General features: G+C 47.0%; 1 protein-coding gene across 1 annotated transcript in view; it reads right to left on the reverse strand.

Annotated features, from left to right (window-relative positions):
* DEDD (death effector domain containing) overlaps window positions 1-21,153 on the reverse strand; it is a 44,368-nt gene extending 23,215 nt beyond the window's left edge. The window contains exons 1-2 of the mRNA XM_068252307.1: window positions 21,031-21,153; window positions 1,739-2,148 (exon numbers count right to left, since the gene is read on the reverse strand). Of these exons, the coding sequence (XP_068108408.1) occupies window positions 1,739-2,063 (325 nt within the window). The 5' untranslated portion in view covers window positions 2,064-2,148; window positions 21,031-21,153. The remainder of the gene's footprint in view (window positions 1-1,738; window positions 2,149-21,030) is intronic.
* Between the last annotated feature and the right edge of the window lie 474 nt (window positions 21,154-21,627).

Below are 21,627 nucleotides of genomic sequence, written 5' to 3' on the forward strand. Positions count from 1 at the left end.
CGTCTGGGCAAAGGAGGCGGAGCAGAGCTGTGATAAATCCTAAGCCCAAACAAATAGACAGTAGGTCAAAAGTAAAAAAAAAAATAGACCAAGTCGAGGGGGTGGGGAGTTATCATGCTACTGTCCCTTAATTCCCCATGCAGTACATATTACTATGCTTGAGGTGTGTGCTTAGGATAAAAGTCATGTCACAGAGGCGGTGGGGGCGGTTAATGTCAGGTGTGGGATAGGTAGCGTAAAGGTAAGCCGTGGGGGGTTGCGCTGATACACATCCATCTCGCACTCAACACTACACACACCACACACTTCTCCATCTTGCAGCACTCACTAATACACACAGATGATCCTGCAGCATATCTGATACACACATCCTGCAGCACACACTAATATGCGCACACACACAATCAAACTTCTCCAGCACTCACTGATACACACATGCTGAAGCACACACAGTCATGCACTCAGTCTTGCTTACTCAAACTCCCCCATGCTGTGCAGCTCCATCCACATGCTCTCTTCTCCTGTACTTCGGCAAGGAAGGCAAACTTTTGTTTTTCTCGGCAAAGAAGGGGGAGGTAATTCCTTCTCTGCTCCGTGCTTTCATGGGAACTGTTAAATAAGGGGGGAGGAAAAGTCAGCCAGACATTAGCTAAATAGCCATTGTCTCTCCCCGTGGTCTGCAGAATTAAACAATCTGTGGAGGTGCTTGTTCACATTAGCGAGAGCCTGAGCCGCTCTCGCAGCAGGGCTGATGACGTAGGAGGGGAGGAGGGGGAACTAGGCAGAGAGAAAGATAAGCTGCCGCGGGGAGTGAAAGCCACTGCTATTTTACACACACAGAGCTGCGCACAGCGGGAGGGCACAGGTCCGCAGAATATCGGCAAAAATCGCCACTGTGGCGATCACGGAATCGTCGTTTCCGTGATCGCGATTTCGATATCAAAACGATAAAACGTTCAGGCCTACTAAGAGGCTGCCAGCAGGACCAAGGAGAAGACCAGATCTGCGACGAGGGACACAAATGACTTCTGGGGGCTGGAAGAAGCCCCAGGTAAGTAAAGATAGATTTAATTGCTCACCTCGGATATCCTTTAATTAAATTATTCCCTGTTAGGAATTGGTAAAAACAGGGGGAATCTTCAAATAAAACAAGCACGTTTGAAAGTACCGTATATACTCGAGTATAAGTCTAGAAATTTCGGATTTTTTCACTTCATAAAAAGTATAGGGGTCGACTTATACACTAGTCACAGGCAACACTGAGCACACTGAGTAATTTGTGTACTAATAGTGACATTCCCATTTGCAGCAATGTACCCAGTGGTAAGTGATACTAAGCGGAAAGTAAATGCCAAGAAAAAACAGGTCTGAAAGTCCTGGGCACAACAATTAACAAGGAAAGGGACAGGGGAGAAATACTGGGCTGCAGGAAGGGAAGTGAATAATTGCTGCACTTGGGGATCTGGAGGAGTTACTCGCTGCACTTAAGGGACAGTAGGGGTTAATGGCTGGAATACTGTATGCAGTGAAGTCATTAACCCCTCCTGAGCCCCAAGTGCAGCCATTACCTTTTCTGGGTAGACTTATACTTTAATCAATAAAAAATTCCAGCTTAAGAGGGTTGAATATTGGAGTAGACTTATACACAAGGCCGACTTGTAATCGAGTATATACATAGTCCTTATGCGGTGACCCTGACAAAGATCAGAGAGCCCTGCTCTGTGACATCACCACTCACCGGCCCGCCTTCTCTTCAGCGTGACGTAAGGTAGGAGGTCATGCCGCGTTATAATCCGCAACAGCTGTAGAACCTGGCGAAAGTTTGTTTCATCACAGCGGCCCTGTCTCTCCAGGGCCAACAAAAAGTCCCGGCCGGTGCGGATCATCCCCCTCTCGTAATCATCGATAACGTCCACAAAGAGGAAGGAGAGGACCCGCACGTCCCGGTGCGTCAGGTGCGTCCCCACAATGTCAAACATTTTATGTAGGCTGTAGAGTCCGTGCTCCTTGTCCCCGGCTTCCTCCGGCCAGGCCTGCTCCCGACTCCGCTTCTGGTGTGCCATAGCTGGACGTCGAGGGCCAGACGCTCTCCTCTTTCTGTGCGCCACCGCCCCCTCCACCACGTCAAGCGGCAATGCGGCAACTAGTCTGTGAAAGGATGAGAGAAAGAGGTGTTAGGTGACGAGTCAGAACTCTGGGCGAAAATAAGAAACCCCTATAGAAGTTTGGCCTTTCCCTTAAAATGTTACAAATCCATTCCATACACCAACGATTCGTTTCGGGGCCCTGTGGGGTCCCCTTTGTCAAGGTAACATTCAGTTTTTTGTTACCTTGACAAAGGGGACCCCATGGGGCCCCGAAACGAATCGATGGCTATGGAATGGATTAGTGTCACTTTACTGGAATAAAACCTTGAACTTGGTTCGCTGAGTGTGCGGACCGTTTGGATTTTTAAACTGTAATTAAAATAGAAAATATGATAAAATGTTCTATTTCTCAGATAATAGTCATCAAATAATTTTAAAAAACACTAATAGATATGCTTAGTCCACAAAAATGAAATAAACCAATAAGAAAAAAATTAGTTACTTGTGCTGCTTCAATAAAGTCTGTGACTGTATATATGATGTGTACACAGGAATCTCTTATCTATATATATAAAATCGGATGTATGTGTGTGTGTGTGTGTGTGTGTATGTGTGTGTGTGTGTGTGTATGTGCCGCGATCACGCGAAAACCGCTTGACCGATTTGAACGAAACTTGGTACACAGATCCCTTACTACCTGGGATGATAGGTTCTGGGGGTCTCGCGGCCCCCCTGCACATGTGGGCGGAGCTACAAACAGCCAATCAGATTCCACCCATTCAAGTCAATGGAAAAAATGTAAAAGGCTGCCATTCTCACAGTAATCAAGCCAAAGTCCCCACACTTGGCACAGTTGGTCACTTGGTGACCGAGGTTACAAATCCAGGAAAAGTGGGCGGAGCATAAAACAGCCAATCAAATTTCAGCCGTTCATTTTAAATGGGAAAATGTAAACTGCAGCCATTCTTAGACTGTTAATCGCAGGGTTCTCAAACTTGCCACACTTGGTCACTGGGTGAATGCGATTAAGATTCAAGAAAATGGGTGGAGCCTACAACAGCCAATCAAAATTCACCTATTGATTTTCAAGGGGAATATTTAAACTGCTGCTATTCTTACACTGTTAATGGCAGAGGCTTCAAACTTCCTACAGTCGGTCATTGGGTAACTGGGGTCCAAATTCACTAAAGGGGCGGGGCCACATACAGCCAATCAGATTTCCTTAGTGGATAAACTGCTTCCATGCACACATTTTTGATGCCAGGAACCTGAAAGCTCACAAACTTGGTCATTGAGTGACTGTGTGTCAAGGTTACAAAAAGTGGGTGGAGCCAAAACAACTTTTACTGGGAAAATATAAACTGCAACCCTTCTTACACCGTTAATGGCAGGGTTCTCAAACTTTGCACAGTTGGTCATTGGGTGACTGAGATTAAGATTTTGGAAGGTGGGTGGAGCCTACAACAGCCAATAAAAATTCACCTTTTGATTTTCAAAGGGAATATTTCATCTGCTACCATTCTCTTATACTGGTAAAAGCAGATGCCTCAAACCTGGTACAGTTGGACACTGGGTGACTAGGGTCCAAATTCAGGAAGGGGGCGGAGCCACAAACAGCCAGATTTGTTTATTTTTCAATGGGAATATACAAAGTATTGATACCAAGGACCCCAAAGCTGATAAACTTGATAATTGAGTGACTGTATGTCAAGGTTAGAAAAAGTGGGCAGTGCCAACAACTTCATTTTTTACATTGCAGGGTTCCCAAACTTTACACAATTGGCCACTGGGTGACTGGGATGAATATTCAGAAATGTGGGTGGAGCCTACAACAGCCAATCAAAATGAACCTATTGATTTTCAAGGGGAATATTCACATTGCTACCATTCTTACACTGTTAGTGGCAGAGGCCTCAAACCTGATACAGTCAGTCATTGGGTGACTGGGGTCCAAATTCACTATAGGGGTGGAGCCACAAACAGCCAATCAGATTTGTTAGATTGATTTCAGCCATTCTGTTATTGGCAGGGTTCTCAAACGTGACACAGTTGGCCACTGGGTGACTGGGACTAATATTCAGAAAAGTGGGTGGAGCCTACAGCAGCCAATCAAAATTCACCTTTTGATTTTCAAGGGGAATATTTACATTGCTGACATTAATGCACTCTTAATGGCAGAGGCCTAACATCTGCTACAGTCAGTCACTGGGAGACTGGGGATTAAATTCTGAAAGGAGCGGGCCAAAAACAGCCAATCAGATTTGTTTAATTTCAATGGTGAAATGCAACTTATTGATGCCAAAGCTCATAAACTTGGTCATTAAGTGACTGTATGTCAAGATTAGAAATAGTGGGCAGAGCCAAAAACAACTAACTTTTTACATGGGGAAATGTAAACTGCAGCTTTTCTTACACTGTTAATGGCAGGGTTCTCAAACTTCACACAGTTGGTCACTGGGTGACTAGAATTAATATTCGGAAAAGTAGGTGGAGCCTACAAGAGCCAATCAAAATTCACCTATTGATTTTCAAGGGGAATGTTGAAACTGCAGCCATTCTCGCACTGTTAATAGCAGAGGCCTCAAACCTGCTACAGTCGGTCGTTAAAGAGAACCTGAACTGAAAATAAAAAGTCAAAATAAACATGCACAGGTCATACTTACCTCCCGTGCAGTCTACTCCCCAATCTCTTTCTCCTCTCCCGTGTCCCATTTGTCCACTGTGATCAATGGAATTCTCCGTCCTCCATTTTAAAAATGGCCATTACCCCATAACAGCTTCCTGCTCATCACACTGTTAAACTGTAATATCGCTCACTTGAGCCATAGGGAAACATGGACATTACCTTGTACATTCAGTTGTAACTGACAGCTGCTGATATATAACTGACAGCAACTGGTATATTTCAGTTCTGACAAAATATTGTCAGAACTGGAAGTGATCACTGTAAGGAGAAAATGGTGAGCTTCTGAGAGGAACTGACAGTGAGGTAAGTATGTAATATTCATTTGCAGCGACGTCATGTGTTTATTTTAAATAATTTTACTCACTTCAGGTTCCCTTTAAGTGTTTGGGGTTCAAATTCAGTAAAGGGGCGGAGCCAAAAACAGCCAGATTTCTTTGCTGGATAAACTGCTTATATTAGCACAATTTTGATGCCAGGAACCCAAAAGCTCACAAACTTGGTCATTGAGTAGTGACTGTGTGTCAAGGTTACAAAAAGTGGGTGGAGTTAAAAACAGATTTTTCTGGGACATTGTAAACTGCAGCCCGTCTTCACTGTTAATAGCAGGGTTCTCAAACTTAGCATAGCTGGTTACCGGGTGACTGGGATTAATATTCAGAAAAGTGGGTGGAGCCTAAAAATGCCAATCAAAAATCACATGTCACTTTTCAAGGAGAATATTAAAATTGCTGCCATTTTTGCACTGTTAATGGCACAAGCCTCAAACCTGGCACAGTTGGTCATTGGGTCACTGGGGTTCAAATTCAGAAAAGGGGACAGAGCCACAAACAGTGAATCAGATTTGTTTCATTTAATGGGAAAATACAAATTATTGATGCCAAGGACCCCAAAACTCACAAACTTGGGCATTTAGACTTTGTGTCCAGGTTACAAAAAGTGGGCGGAGTCAAAAACAAATTTCACTGGAAAAGTGTAAACTGCAGCCCTTCTGTTTATTTCAGGGTTCCCAATCTTTGCCCAGATGGTCACTGAGTGACTGAGATTAATATTCAGGGAAGTGGGTGGAGCCTATAGTAGCCAATCAAAATTCACCTGTTGATTTGCAAGTGGAATATTTAAATTGCTGCCATTTTTACACTGTTAATAGCAGATGCCTCAAACCTGCTACAGTTGGTCATTGGTTGACTGGGGTTCAAATGCTGGAGAGGGGTGGAGCCACAAACAGCCTATCTGATTTGTTTAATTTCTATGGAAATATACAAATTATTGATGCCAAGGACCCCAAAGCTCACAAACTTGGTCATTGAGTTTTTGTGCGTTAGGGTTAGAAAGTGGGCGGAGCCAACACCAGTCAAATACATACCCGGGCAACGCCGGGTCATCAGTGGGTGAAGACAAATACAAATTTCACTGAGAAAATGTAAACTGCAGCCATTCTGTTAATGGCAGGGTTTTTAAACTTTGCACAGTTGGTCACTGGGTGACTGAAATTAATATTCAGAAAAGTGGGTGGAGCCTACAAAAGTGAATCAAACTTCACCTGTTGTTTTTCAAGGGGAATATTTAATTGCTACCATTCTTGAACTGTTAATGGCACAGGCCTCAAACCTGGTACAGTTGGTTATTGGGTGACTGGGGTTCAAATTCAGAAAAGGGGGTGGAGCCACACACACCCAATCAGATTTGTTTCATTTCAATGCAGATTATTGATACCAAAGACCGCAAAGCTCACAAACTTGGTCAGTGAGTAATTGTGTGTTAGGGTTAGAAAAAGTAGGCGGAGCCAACACCAGCCAAATACATACCCGGGCAACGCCGGGCAATCAGCTAGTCTATACTAAATAACATCTATGCTGTAAGAATAAAGCCTGATGTGTAGCTGTGTCACTAATAGAGATGGTCAATGAGATGGAAATAATTCTGCGTTGATGCTGGTTTATGCAAATGTATGCACTCCCTTTGCTCATGAAATCAAATAATTTGATATGTTGTAAAAATTTGGTTTGGGGACTACGAATTAAAGGGTACCTGAGACGGATGAAAAGAAAGGTTTTATACATACCTGGGGCTTCTTCCAGCCCCCTTCAGGCTAATCAGTCCCTCGCAGAGCCGGGACAAGGTCCTCCAGCACCCAAGGCTGAGACACCAAAGTGCGCCCCTCCATCCTTCCCACCCCAGCCGTCACACACTGATTGCTATTAGACTAAGCGGTGCCACAGGGCCCACAACCTCCCGAACACCTTAATATCTAGTTATCTGGCTTGCAATCACTGCCATGTATCCCCTTTTCTTATTTATTTCTGCTTCAAACACAGTTAGGAATGACAGCTGAATGAATTCTGCGCCCCCTCCTACACTGCGCCCTGAGGCTGGAGCCTCTCCAGCCTATGCCTCGGCCCGGGCCTGGTCCCTCGCTGTCCACCTCCACCACCTGCATCTTCTGCTATGAGTCCCGGTAATTCAGCCAGTCAGCACAGTCCGGCCGCATGCCGCTTCCACAGCCAGGAGTGTTCTGCACCTGCGCAATAGTGCTGCGCAGGTGTAGTACGCTCCCGGTGGCGGAGTGTGTGCATGCGCACTACGCCAGACTGGCTCAAGTACCTGGACCCATAGCAGAAGATCCAGGTGGCGGAGGACAGCGAGGGACTGATTAGCCTGAAGGGGGCTGGAGGAAGCCCCAGGTATGTATAAAATTTTTCTTTTCATCTGTCTCAGGTTTACTTTGTTACACAGTAGTACTATACTCTACATATGCTCTCCCCACAGAGCTGCAGGGAATCCACTGAGAATGCTGTGCACATTGAACACAGAGGTGTTGTCTGTCACCCATAAACCTGGTTCAGATTGTACCTGAAGAATGTGTAATAGAGGAAGAATCCCCTCATTCCCCTGCAGAGTACCTGCACCTCATTCTTACATGTACCCACAGTTACATTGTCTAGGGCCTGATAGGTGTTCAGATGTGTAATAGAGGAAGAATCTCCTCATTCCTTGCAGAGTACCTGCACATCACTCTGTACCCACACTTACATTGCCTAGGGCCTGATAGATGTTCTTTGTTCCGGCCTGTACCTTTTACAAGTACTCTTACCAAGGACTAGTTTTAGTCTAAAGGGAATAAATATGGCAGTCTCCATAGCCTCACTTCAGTTGCCTTTTAAAATTACTCAGCGTTGGCAGTTAAGAGACAAATTTCATGTTACATACTTTCAATCAACAAGATTGTAATATTCAAATTAAAGGAGTCTGAGTCGGTGGAGCCCTGCATGGTACTGAACAGGCTTTTTAAGAGAAAAAAAGAAGGGAGGGGGGGATCGATCCACAGAGGGCACTCCAGGTGTGCAGAAAACTTACCAAGTCCCTGAGACAGAGATAAGAGCGTTAGCATCTGCCGGTTTAACAAATCCCAGACAGTGGAGCGATCCTTTTATATAAATTATAGTCTATAGACCATTTCCCAGTGTCTGTATGTCACAAACAGCCCCAGCCAGAAATGTCTTTTCCCACAACCATTTCACATCTGGCCAGTCCCAGAGGACGCAGCATCCAGACTTGCATGAAACTGCCTCCGGCCATCAGAAAGAGACCACAAACCAGAACAGAGAGAGGACTTCATACAACTCCTAATCCAGATCGGCTAGTAGGATCTCAGTATTAGGCCTCTTGCACACTGCAAGCGATTCCGATTTAGATTACGCTTTTTAATCGGTTTTTACATCCGATTCAGATTCCGATTTGCAGTGTGCAGGGAGCAAACTGCAAATCGGAATTGGATGTAAAAACTGATTCAAAAGCAGAATCGGAATCGCTTGCAGTGTGCAAGAGGCCATAGGGAGGAGCTGGTGATTGGGAGATCAGATCAGTGCCCACTAACACGTCAGTTCGTTTCCGAGGCAGGCACCCATGGATCTCGCAGTCGCCAGATCATCCCTGCTCAATATTACAGCATCCCCCCAAACATGGAGACAAATGGGATCCCCTAACTTAGGGTGCATACAAATCAAATTTTAATTAGCCAATGATTGACCTATTTACCACTCGCATGTAATAAGAGCTTACCTACATTTATCGTTCACAGTATTCAAAATCTGTTGACCCTCATACTACTTACAAAAGTGCAGTGTTCTCCCCACGCCCTTTTAGCCTGGAGCTCCACCCGGCTATTTTTGGTGACCACCCGGCTGTTATCTGCTCCTCTCCTCTGCTGTAAGCAGAGAAGCGCCAGCTCTGCATTGTCATCTCGCCCCACCCAATGGGGAATGGAGGTTTGTGCTTTTTCATCCAGTTGTTCAAGCAACTGATAAGCACACATTTCCAGCATCAGGAAATCACCGCTTGTGCTGAATACTGGGGACTTTGCTGTAGTTAAAGGAATACTGTAGGGGGTTTGGGGGGAAATGAGTTTAACTTACCCGGGGCTTCTAATGGTCCCCCGAAGACATCCTGTGTCCGCGCAGCCACTCACCGATGCTCCAGCCCCGCCTCCAGTTCACTTCTGGAATTTCAGACTTTAAAGTCTGAAAACCACTGTGTCTGCGTTGCCGTGTCCTCACTCCCGCTAATGTCACCAGGAGCGTACTGCACAGGCTCAGTATGGTCTGCGCGGGCTGTGTTTACCTATGTACTGTCAGTCTCGGCGCTCCCCCCGCCTCCTGCATAGCTCTGGTCCCTGCCAGCATCCCTTCCCTCCAATCAGCGGGGAGGGAAGGGACGCGGGCGGGGACCAGAGCAATGCAGGAGGCGGGGGGAGCGCCGAGACTAACAGTACATAGGTAAACAGCCCGCGGCGACATGCTGCGTGTCGGCAGCGCGGCTGTGATTTATGGGGGATAGCGGAGCGCAGGGGGGGGGGGGGCTTAGGGGGGGATCTGGAAAGCAACAGAGACTGGGCAGTATAGGCAGACCCAGCCTCTGTATGCGGATAGCATTGTCAGAACCCCACCTCGGGTTCTCTTTAACAATGAAAGATATGGATGGGTCTTGGCCTTTGATCCTTTTGATCCTTGTGCTACACACTACTTAGCAAGAATATAACAGGATTAAAGTGTGACACAGGTAACAAACAAAAAAATATAGAGGAACTCCAGTGAAAATAATGTAATAAAAGGGTGCTTCATTATTACAATAATTATGTATAAATGATTTAGTCAGTGTTTGCAGATTGTAAAATCTTTCCTCACACTGAATTACAGTCTGACATCTATCACATAGTGATATTTTTACTGCTGCAGGTGATGTCACTGGAAGGAGATGCTGCTTGTTTTTTTTTTTTTTGGGGGGGGGGAAGCTGTTTTTTCCCACAATGCAACTAGGCTCGCACAGTGTGATGTCAAAAATACATTTTCACCAAATAAATATGGCAGCTTTCTCACCTCAGGTTCATTTTAAAGTACAACTTAAATGAGAGGGGTATGGAGGCTGCTGTATTTATTTCGTTTTAAACAATACCAGTTGCCTGGCAGCCTTGCTGATCTCTTTAGCTGCAGTAGTGTCTGCCACCCACCTGTAACAATCCAGTCAGAAGCATCTGATCTGCATGCGTGTTCAGGGTCTATGGCTAAAAGTATTATAGACAAACTATCAGAAGGACAGCCGGGCAATGTGCATTGTTTAAAATGAACTAAATAGGTCAGCTTCCAGCTCCCTCAGTTCAAGTGTGCTTTAACTAGGCCTAGCATCATCTAAAAGCACATCCCTGACTCAGCCACTCATCACACACGCTGCCAATGAAACCCTCAGCTTGCTGAAGATTGGGACATTTTGTTCCAATCTGCCTGAATTATCTTCCTCGGAACGAACAGCGAACTCCGGAGAACCCGGATGACTGACAGCACAATGTGGTGCAATGGGCCGAGTATTGTGGGCGGGCCTTGCACTGCATTAAGTGTTGATCACAGAACCTTAACTGCTAGTCTAAGTGAGGCTTTAAAGGGAGCCTGAAAGGAAAGCTCTATGGACGCTGCCATGTTTATTTCCTTTTAAGCAATACCAGTTGCCTGGCTGTCCTGCTGATACTCTGCCTCTAAAGCCTCATCTACACGCGTAGATGAGGCGGTGATCCGGCGGCTCGACTAGCCGCCGGATCGCCTCTTCCGCGTCCCCGCGCCGGATTCGATACCCGCTCGTCGCCGCGCCGCTTATTTTCCGCTCGATTCCCTGCCATTGTCCCCTCGCGGGAAACGAGCAGGGAATCGGCGGTAGCAATTATCAATCGAGCCGCATTAGCGGTAGTCTCCTCAATCTACTACCTCCTCTTTTCATATTCCTCCTATGAAAAGAGGAGGTAGTAGATTCAAGAGACTTCTCCATCGAGAGGCTTTTTGGATTAAAAGCCTTGACTGTTTAGAGCCTAGGGGCCTAAACAGAGAGTATGATTTGGCGCCGCTGCTGCGATCTGTTGTCCGTCTGTTTATATGTGCTGTCACTTTATATAATTATATATGTGGCTATATCTATGTTCATGCGGGGGTTGCGCGCTTGTGCCCAGACACCCTGTCGTGTCGTTTCATCCATATATACATTCATGTGTGTTTCTTGTGGCCATATAGGTTGTGGAACTATATGTGTCTATATCTCTTTGTATTTTCCTCTCAGGTCCTGGACTTTAGATACAGCATGTTGTGTTTACGTGCTGGCTGGGGGGAGGATCCCGCTCTCTGGGTGGCTGTCCCCATGGCTACGCTTTGGTGGGCGGTGTACAGCGGGAGGAGACTGACGTTCCAGCGTGACTTGCGCTTTACCATCTGCGCTCCACGCTGGCTTGCACGTCATGTCTCTTCCTGCTTCGTGGCCATTGGACCACGTGCCGCCGCCGGCCATGGCGGGCGAATGCGCGCGTTCCCCTTGCCTGCTGGGAGCGGGGGCGTACTCAGATGGTGGCGTCCATTGCGGCTAGCGGGCGAATCCGCTCTTTGCTGACATGTACACACAGGTAGGCTTCTCATTGTACTATTTGCTCCCCAGGATATACCTGTTCTCTATCAGGTCCGTTTTGTATCCTGATACTCCTGATTGGCTGAGATTGTATTCAGCCCAGGATTGGTTAGTTTGAATCTGGGTGGGGGTATATAGTGTGTATATTAGTTCAATGCAGTTAGGCTGTCACCAAAAAGCATGATACTATTGGAAGGTGCTGGCTCCACATTTTTACTTTTAGATAAAAAAAAGGGATATTTATTTAAAAAACAAAAAAATATATACAAATAAACAACCATTGGGGGAGCAATCAGAGCCCACCAACAGAAAGCTCTGTTGGTGGGCAGAAAGGGGGGGGGGGGAGGGGGGGGGAGTGGAGGGAAATCACTTGTGTGCTGAGTTGTATGGCCCTGCAGCGAGGCCTTAAAGCTGCAGTGGCGTAAATTGGAAAAAATAGCCTGGTCACTAAGGAGGTGTTATGCTGGGCATACATGGCTCGATAGCTAATTTCCGACATGTCCGATCTCCGGCCCGATCGTTTCGCCGCTCGATTCTGCATGGAGGACAATGGGAAAAGATAAGAAAAACAAGCGGAAGATAAAGAGAATCGCCTGCAGAATCGAGCGGGCAAAACGATAGGGCGCGGAATCGGGCAGCAAAATCAAGCAGTGTATGCCCAGCATAAGCCTATGGTCCTCAAGTATGCACACACTAGCAGATCCTGATCAATATCTATGTAGTATCAACTGTTTAATGCCTTGCCCCTTTCAATATTAGAGCAGTGCAAATATCACTAGTACTGATCGCTTTGTACTGCTCAATAGAATACGAAGCAGCGCAACTGTCGCTTGAGCACTGTGTCTCTTACCTGGCTGAGTGGATTTTCAATGCTGAATTCCTATGCACGTGTCAGATGCTGAATAGCATTCTTCTCTCAGAAGAATCCCAACCTCCTAGCAGAGGAAGCCTTTTTACCAATACTGCTTCTATTTCCCGCCCAACCCAGCCATGCACTCGCTCTTCTTCCCTGCGCATCTCAGAATATTGCATCGCTCATGTGCAAAGGCACAAGATGCACCATGCGTGCGCTCAGCACGAACACAAGACACAAAACATTATGTTACGCTTTTCTCTTAACAGACACAAAGCAGCAGAGTTAGGGAGCGCTCCATAGACAATAAGCAGTGTTATGGAGTCTTGCCCAAGGTCTCCTACTAAATAGGTGTTGGCTTACTGAATAAACAGAGCTGAGATTTGAACACAGGTCTCCTGTGTCAGAGGCAGAGCCCTTAACCACTGGGGAACATTTCCAGGGGTATTCGCCATCTGTACATCCAGTTCAACACTGCTGTAGGTTCCTGGACGTAAGAGATACATCCAGCATTGAAACCCGCCCCAAGCGTGCTCCTGCAATTACCTGCGGTGCTTTGTTTGGGGCATGTGAACTTTGCACCCACAGCCAATCAGATCGTCTGTGCTGTGAACGATTGCTGCTATAGCCAATAGTAGCAATCATCTATAAGCTACGCACACAAAAAGTAGAGCAGTCTAAAGTGGGATTGTCACAATAAGAATCAAATTTCAAGAGCAACTGGTCTGAGTGTATTAAGTGATAAAGATGCTAATCCTGCATTCAAAACTTTTTCTGCTGTTAAGGTTTGGAGTTATCGCATGCCTTAGGAGCACTGGCTGTTTAATAGCCATTGCCAAACAGTTGCATGCTGGGGGTTCTTTCTATCTATAATATATTCCTCTTCCCTACCTAGCTGAAGCATGATCCTCTGTTCACTTGTAAGAAAATAAAGCAGAGGGACACCAAGAGCCCCAATAGTGTAATTCGTCTTGGGGACAACACAATAAATGAGAAGTTAAATTTATACTTACAAACCAGGGTTACCAATAGGCAACCACTGTATAGGCAGGTGGGGAGAACAATCCTGACCCCACTCAGGAATAAAAAGTCGCTCTCTGTAAACAGGAAAATAGGGTAACAACCCTTCACCCAGGGTGGACTCAATGTAGTGTACAAGATACAGAGGTGCCAAAAGAATAAAAGGTAATTAAATGAACTTAAAAAAACAACTGGTTAAACAGAGGAGGCAGCGGTGGTCTTACCCCCTCCAAACAGACACAGGCAAGGACTGCGATTCAGACAGTCAACAATTTATTCGGAACTCCAAAAAACAATGCAACGCGTTTCACGGGCCATACATCCCGCTTCATCAGGCAAAATACAGTAGGAGTCACAGCATCTGTATTATATCAGCGAGCTCGGCGCCTCTGCTCGCTGATATAATACAGATGCTGTGACTCCTACTGTATTTTGCCTGAGGAAGCGGGATGTATGGCCCGTGAAACGCGTTGCATTGTTTTTTGGAGTTCCGAATAAATTGTTGAATGTCTGAATCGCAGTCCTTGCCTGTGTCTGTTTGGAGGGGGTAAGACCACCGCTGCCTCCTCTGTTTAACCAGTTGTTTTTTTAAGTTCATTTAATTACCTTTTATTCTTTTAGCGCCTCTGTATCTTGTACACTACTCTGCTCACTTGTGTTTACAAGCAAGTCTGAGGTGACTCAGCGATTGGAGGAGAAAAGAAAAAAGTTAAGGAAAGAAATGACAAGATTTAGCCTCAAACTGTGGGCAAAATACATGGCTCACACCAGGAACAGAATTCTCTCAATTTACTATATACAATTCACTGAAATCAAAACATGGACAGTACAACACATGTGTTATGTAAGTAGATCAAGTATTTATCTACTTATATTTGTGTTTTCTTCTCCCTGGCATAGTATGGCTAATCCTCCTGCTTTAAAAAAAAAAAAGTTTATCAAAGTAACAGTGGAAAAAAAATATAGCCCCCCCCCCCCCCCCACCACAATGAAGAGTTAGCCCCTAGCCAAGTACCCTACCTAGTGCTCCCCCCCCCCCCTTTAGATTGTAAGCCTCTGGAAAGGTCCTCCCTTCCCTATTGCAATTTACAGGATCGTGTGCTCCTTTCCTATGACAGCCTCATACTTGTATTACTGGCCCTAACTAACCAGCCCAAATCACATGATCATGTATCTTGTACCGTTTGACTTGTATAACTTTGTTCTACGTTGTATAACCTTGTTATGTCTGTCATCCTTGTATATATTTATTGTCCAGCGCTGTTTAATATGTTGGCGCTTTATAAATACAATAAATAATAATTAAATTAACCTCTAGTGTCACCTATCCTTAGCCTTAAAGGACAGGTCAGAGGAAATAAAAAAAAAAAAAAAATCTACTCACCAGGGGCTTCATCTAGCCCCTGGCATCCGTCCTGCACCCTCGCCGCAGTCCTGCTCCAGGCATCGGGCAGCCGATAGGTCCCTCGCCGCAGCTCCGGTTTCCCGGGATCCCCTCCGTTGCAGATGCCGACCTCGCCAGGTTGGCATCTTCTGCGCCTGCGCACGGGCCGTGCCACCGACGAGTGTGCTCATGTGGCCTGAAGTGAATTCTACTGGCCACTGGAGCGCGACCGCGAATCTTTGTGCTCAGATATATCCTTTTAAACTGGACCTGAACTTACAGAATAACTTTAAAGAGAATCTGTATTGTTAAAATCGCACACAAGTAAACATACCAGTGTGTTGGGGGACATCTCCTATTACCCTCTGTCACAATTTCGCAGCTCCCCGCCGCATTAAAAGTGGTTAAAAACAGTTTTAAAAAGTTTGTTTATGAACAAACAAAATGGCCACCAAAACAGGAAGTAGGTTGATGTACAGTATGTCCACACATAGAAAATACATCCATACACAAGCAGGCTGTATACAGCCTTCCTTTTGAATCTCAAGAGATCATTTGTGTGTTTCTTTCCCCCTGCATCTCTCATGCACTGAAGTTTCAGGCTGCTCTTTTCTTCCTGCAAACAGCTTTGCCCTTGTCTGTAATTCTTCAGTATGTGAAAGCCCAGCCAGCTCAGAGGACGATTTATCCAGCTTCTAAAAGATAAGAGAGAAGCTGCTCTAATCTAAATAACACACAGGCAGTGTGCAGAGAGAGGCCTGGAACAGGGAGTTCATAGCAGAACCACAACACTGAAGAACTTGGCAGCCTTCCAGACACAGGCTGACAAGTCTGACAAGAGAAAGATACATTGATTTATTACAGAGACAGTGATGGTATAAAGTGCTGCAGTAAGCCAGAACACATTAGAATAGCTTTTGGAACTTGTAGGATGATAAAAAACAGGATGCAATTTTTGTTACGGAGTCTCTTTAAAGAGAACCCGAGGTGTGTTTCAAGAATGTTATCTGCAAACAGAGGCTGGATCTGCCTATACAGCCCAGCCTCTGTTGCTATCCCAAACCCCACTAAGGTCCCCCTGCACTCTGCAATCCCTCATAAATCACAGCCATGCTGTGAGGCTGTGTTTACATCTGTAGTGTCAGTCTCAGCTGCTCCCCCGCCTCCTGCATAGCTCCGGTCCCTGCCCCCGTCCCTTCCCTCCAATCAGCAGGGAGGGAAGGGATGCAGGCGGGGACCGGAGTTCTGCAGGAGGCGGGGAGAGCAGCAGACTGACACTATAAAGATAAACACAGCCAGCTCTGACAAGCTGTGTGTCAGCAGCGTGGCTGTGATTTATGAGGGATTGCAGAGTGCAGGGGGACCTTAGGGGGGTTTGGGATAGCAACAAAGGCTGGGCTGTATAGGCAGATCCAGCCTCTGTATGCAGATAATATTCTTCAAACCCACCTCGGGTTCTCTTTAAGCAAAAAACATTTCTTTGTTACAGCTGCTAGAAATCCTGCAATAAATCTGCAGTGTGTTTACTTCCTGCGTTCATGGAAGAAGACATAGGTTTAACATCCTGAGTATACAAATTAACTGCTCTGCCGAGGGATCAAATTACACTGGGAATTAGTCACAGATAAGGTGGAGTTAAACGGGCTAAACTCTCTTAATACATACAGCGTGCATTTCTCTAGGTTTTCCTTCTGTCCTGTGCAAGAGTTCAGGTCCACTTTAGGATTCGTGGACTTCTGTATTTGATCACTAGGGCGACAGCTCGGGGACCCAACGCTGTATAGATGCATCACTACGCTGTTGCCTAGCAATGTATCTGTACAACACTGAGGTCCCCGGACTGAGCGCCATAAGAACCGCCTGCAATTGCTACCGCTGCATAGACCGGCGATAATGGTACGCTACATGCCCCACTAGTAAAGAAATATGGCATCTGTAAGCGGTCACAGAGAAATGTTTTTCTTTAAATGTCATTATGCTGTTGTTTATCTTTTAGAGCAGAAAGGAAGTTCTGTGGTCTGCTTTACGGGGTTAAAAATTAGATCCTGCACTGTTAAAATAAAAAGGGGAAATATTCTGCAAGCAACAGCAAAAATGGGGACTTGTTTGAGAACAGATTCAGGGGGATATATTTTTTTCCGGGGGCATATTTATTTTTATGTGCAGAAGTGCCAAATAACCAGGACCAATACCAGGCGATTGGAGGCTCTCAGGAGGACAGCAAGGGAGGCATCGGTGCTCTTAGGGCTGGAGGAAGCCTTGGGCAAGTATAAAATCTGTTAGGGCCTGAGCCCACTGACACAGTTGCGTCCGCTTCTGTGCACATCTCTAACATTGATGTGTAACTGAAAAGCAGACACAACTGTCAGTGGGCTCAGGCCCTTAGTGTGCCCATCTCAAGTGCACTTTAAAGGAGGAGCTTCAACCCTGGTATTAACTTCATCCCAATCAGTAGCTGATTCGCCCTTTCCAACGAGAAATCTTTTCCTTTTCTTTGAATAGATCATCAAAGATGTCCGTATGGCCGATTTTGCAGCGAAACCCCTCCCTGCGGTATGATGTCAGGGCCATGGCCCCGACAGTTTCCTGTCTGTAAACCTCATTGCATTGTGGGAAGTAACGGCTGCTGTTTCTTGCTGCCAAGCAAGCATGCATCTCCCTCTGTGCATAGAACTCAGTAAATGAACATTTCACAGAGATCACCAGTACTAAAGATTTCCCCACCTGTGATAAATTTCAACAAGTAAATCAGGGAGAAGAAAGAATTTACAAAGGGCAAACACTGACTAAATCTATAAATATAGTAAAAAAAAAAAAAAAAAGAAAAGAAAAAAAAAAACTTTTCTTCATTACGTTTTTTCACTACAGTTGCTCTTGAAAGAGTCAATTGCCAGCTGAGCAGGAAAGTGGCCATCAATCAGATCTCTGATTCTATATATATAGGACCCTATGTACCTTGATGTTAAACCGTGTACAGTGCCACAGAAGACAACATGCACAATAAATCAGTAATAACAGTTTGAGCATTGATATAGCATCATCTGCCAACTCTAGAAGATTGGTCAGAGAAGCATATGGGGAAGCCATGTTAAAGAGGTCATTAGATCTCTAGGAATAGTAGAAGAGGTTACTGTACATACTCAAGTATAAGCCTAATTTTTCAGCATAAAAAAAATGTGCTGAAAAGTCACACCCTCGGCTTATATGCGAGTCAGTGGAACAGAAATGGATGGTGATGCAGGTTTTGTTACTGGCAGAGGAGCCTAAGGATTGTGCACTAGGGATCCTGGGCTTGCTAGCTGGCTCCCTGTTGTGTCCGTTCCCCCCATCCCCCGCAACATGGTGTGCTGACTGCGCTGCTCAAGACTACCTTTGTCCCCTGGCTTGTGGAGCGGAGCGTGCCAGCAGCGTGTCAGTGGTGCAATGATCGGGAATTCTTCCTGTGTGGCAATCACCGTGTCTCGTATCTATGATGTCATCTAGTGGCTTCTTGGCTATGGGGAGGGGGGCTGACTTGTACTGGGGGAACATCTGGCTACTGTGGACGGGGCTAAATTGGGGAAGGGGGGAGGCTTATATGCAAGTCAATCACCTTTTCCTGGTTTTTGAGGGAAAACGGGGTACCTCAGCTTATACACGGGTCAGCTTATATGCATGTATATACGGTATATAAAGGGGTGTCTGAGAAGAAGGGAGGGGTCACTTATAACAGGAACTGCCTGCAAAAGAGGGAGGGGCCATATACAGCAGGAGGAGCATAAGAGGGAGGGGCCAGTTATGATAGGAAGTGCCTGAAAAGAGGAAGAGGCCAGTTATGACAGGCAGTGGCTGAGAAAGAGGAAGGAGTCAGTTATAGCAGAGAAAAGAAATTAAAGGGATGAGTTATGGCAGGTGGCCACATAAGCCAGCAGGTGTATAAGAAAGATCAGTTTTATCAAGGGGTATCATGGGATATGAGGGTCAGTAACGTCAAGGTGGCTCTGGGAACTGGAGCAGGGGGCAGTTCTACCATGGAGGTGAGGTAGGGGGCAGTTACACCATGGTGGTGAATGGAAGGGAGCAGTTGTGTCAAGGAGGTTTTGAGGACTGGGAGCAGCACGGCTGCGGAGCAGTGCTTTTCAGCGCTGCTAGATTTGGGCGCAGCCGGCGCCTCCATAGACTACAATAGGAATCACTCCTATTGCAGCGCTCAGTGAGTAACGTCGGAGCCGTCAGCAGACGGAGCCGAGGTTGCTTAAAAACATAATTCGGCCTCCAGCAATCGCTGGAAGCCGAATTATTTCATTCCCCCACTATCCATGGCGGCCTGGAGGGGGAATAGTAATTAAATCGGCCCGGACTTGTGCAGAAGCAGGATCAGCCATATACCGGCTGTATCCTGCGCCCAAGTCTACCGGCGCCGATTTCAAATGTACTCGCACGGCTGTGTAGTGGGCAGCACTCGTGCCTTGCAGTGTTGGGTCCCCAATTCAAATCCCAGCCAGGTCACTCTCTGCAAAGAGTTTGTATGTTCTCCCTGTGTCTGCATGGGTTTCTTCTGGGCATTCCGGCTTCCTCCCAAAACATACAGAGGTTAATTGCCTTGCTCCTAAATTAGCTCTAGACTTTGATACACACACTACACAATACATACATAGATATGACTATGGTAGGGATTAGATTGTGAGCTCCTCTGATGGAAAGTTAGTGACAAGACAATAAGCTCTGTACAGCGCTGCAGAACATGTTGGTGCTATATAAATACTAAATATAACAACAACAAGGGGGCAGTTACACCATGGTGGTGATTGACAGTTGTGTCAAGGTGACTCTGGTGATTGGGGTAGTTCTACCATGGCGTTAGGATAGGGGGCAGTTATACCATGGTGGTGCATGGAGGTGGTGTAGGGGGCAGTTATACCATGGTGGTGCACGGAGGAGGGGTAGGGGGCAGTTATACCATGGTGGTGCATGGAGGTGGTGTAGGGGGCAGTTATACCATGGTGGTGCACGGAGGAGGGGTAGGGGGCAGTTATACCATGGTGGTGCACGGAGGAGGGGTAGGGGGCAGTTATACCATGGTGGTGCACGGAGGAGGGGTAGGGGGCAGTTATACCATGGTGGTGCACGGAGGAGGGGTAGGGGGCAGTTATACCATGGTGGTGCACGGAGGAGGGGTAGGGGGCAGTTATACCATGGTGGTGCACGGAGGAGGGGTAGGGGGCAGTTATACCATGGTGGTGCACGGAGGAGGGGTAGGGGGCAGTTATACCATGGTGGTGCACGGAGGAGGGGGCAATAATACCACAGAGGTGGGGTAGGGGGCAGTTATACCATGGTGGTGCATGGAGAAGGGGAATATGGCAGTTATACCATGGAGGAGGGCTAGGGGGCAGTTATACCATGGAGGTGGGCTAGGGGGCAGTTATACCATGGAGGTGGGCTAGGGGGCAGTTATACCATGGAGGTGGGCTAGGGGGCAGTTATACCATGGAGGAGGGCTAGGGGGCAGTTATACCATGGAGGAGGGCTAGGGGGCAGTTATACCATGGAGGAGGGCTAGGGGGCAGTTATACCATGGAGGAGGGCTAGGGGGCAGTTATACCATGGAGGAGGGCTAGGGGGCAGTTATACCATGGAGGAGGGCTAGGGGGCAGTTATACCATGGAGGAGGGCTAGGGGCAGTTTTACCATGGAGGAGGGGTAGGGGGCAGTTTTACCATGGTGGTGGGGTAGGGGGCAGTTATACCATGGTGGTGCAGGGAGGTGGGGCAGTGATTTGGAGGGGGAGGGTGTCTGTGAATGAAGGAAGGGGCAGCTATAGAAGAGGGGTATCAGCCAATGGGGGAGGGGCAGTAACATTGAGGTGTTTCCCAGCATAGGGGAGGGGCAGCTGTGGAGGAATGGGGCCTCTGAGAGAATCTAGGGGGCAGCTATATTGAGAAATATCAGGGAATGGGGGGAGGGGAGGCAGTGGGGTGTCAGTGAGGGCAGTTACCCGGGGTGACTGTAGCATGGGGCTGTGGCAGAACAGGAGGGTGAAGGCCGCCACATCCCCCCCGGCAGCCAGGCAGGAAACATCTCTTACCCCCGGAGTATTCTCTCTATCGCTCCCAGTTCTCAGGCCGGAGCCGCCATCATGGATCCGTCAGCTTCTCTATAGACGGGAACATCCGGGCACCGGAGCGGGGTGGAGCCGCTGGAAGAGGCGGAGCTCGCGCTCGGATTGGTGCTCTCCACTCCCCGTAGCTGTCCTATTGGAAACAATGATGACTGGGCGCCATCTTGACTGCGGGCGGCGCTGGGCTTTGCTCGGGGGGCGTGTCTCGGCTTCACCGCCGGTTCCTGAGCGACTGCCGCCATCTTGGAAGTGGGCAACCTGGGCACACAGACCCTCGGAAAAGGGCAGCATGTCTTTTAATCTGGACACTTCCTCAGAAGCCGGTGTAATGTCTGATTGCGCTGCCGGCATGGGGAGAGCTGTGCAGTGCTGTGAGGAGATATGTACCCGATGAGGAGGAAGGGGGGGTGACCAGATGTAAAATATCAAGACATATCTATGACAGATCTCCCTTTTTCTGTGGGAAGCAAATCTCTCTGTCAAAACTTGCAAAGAAAAAAACACGGAAACCAGGAGCCTTATCTGGTGTAATATCATTTGGGCAATACGGGTTTAAAGGACAAC

The sequence above is a fragment of the Hyperolius riggenbachi genome, chromosome 9 (genome assembly GCF_040937935.1).
Source record: "Hyperolius riggenbachi isolate aHypRig1 chromosome 9, aHypRig1.pri, whole genome shotgun sequence".
Lineage (NCBI taxonomy): Eukaryota > Metazoa > Chordata > Amphibia > Anura > Hyperoliidae > Hyperolius > Hyperolius riggenbachi.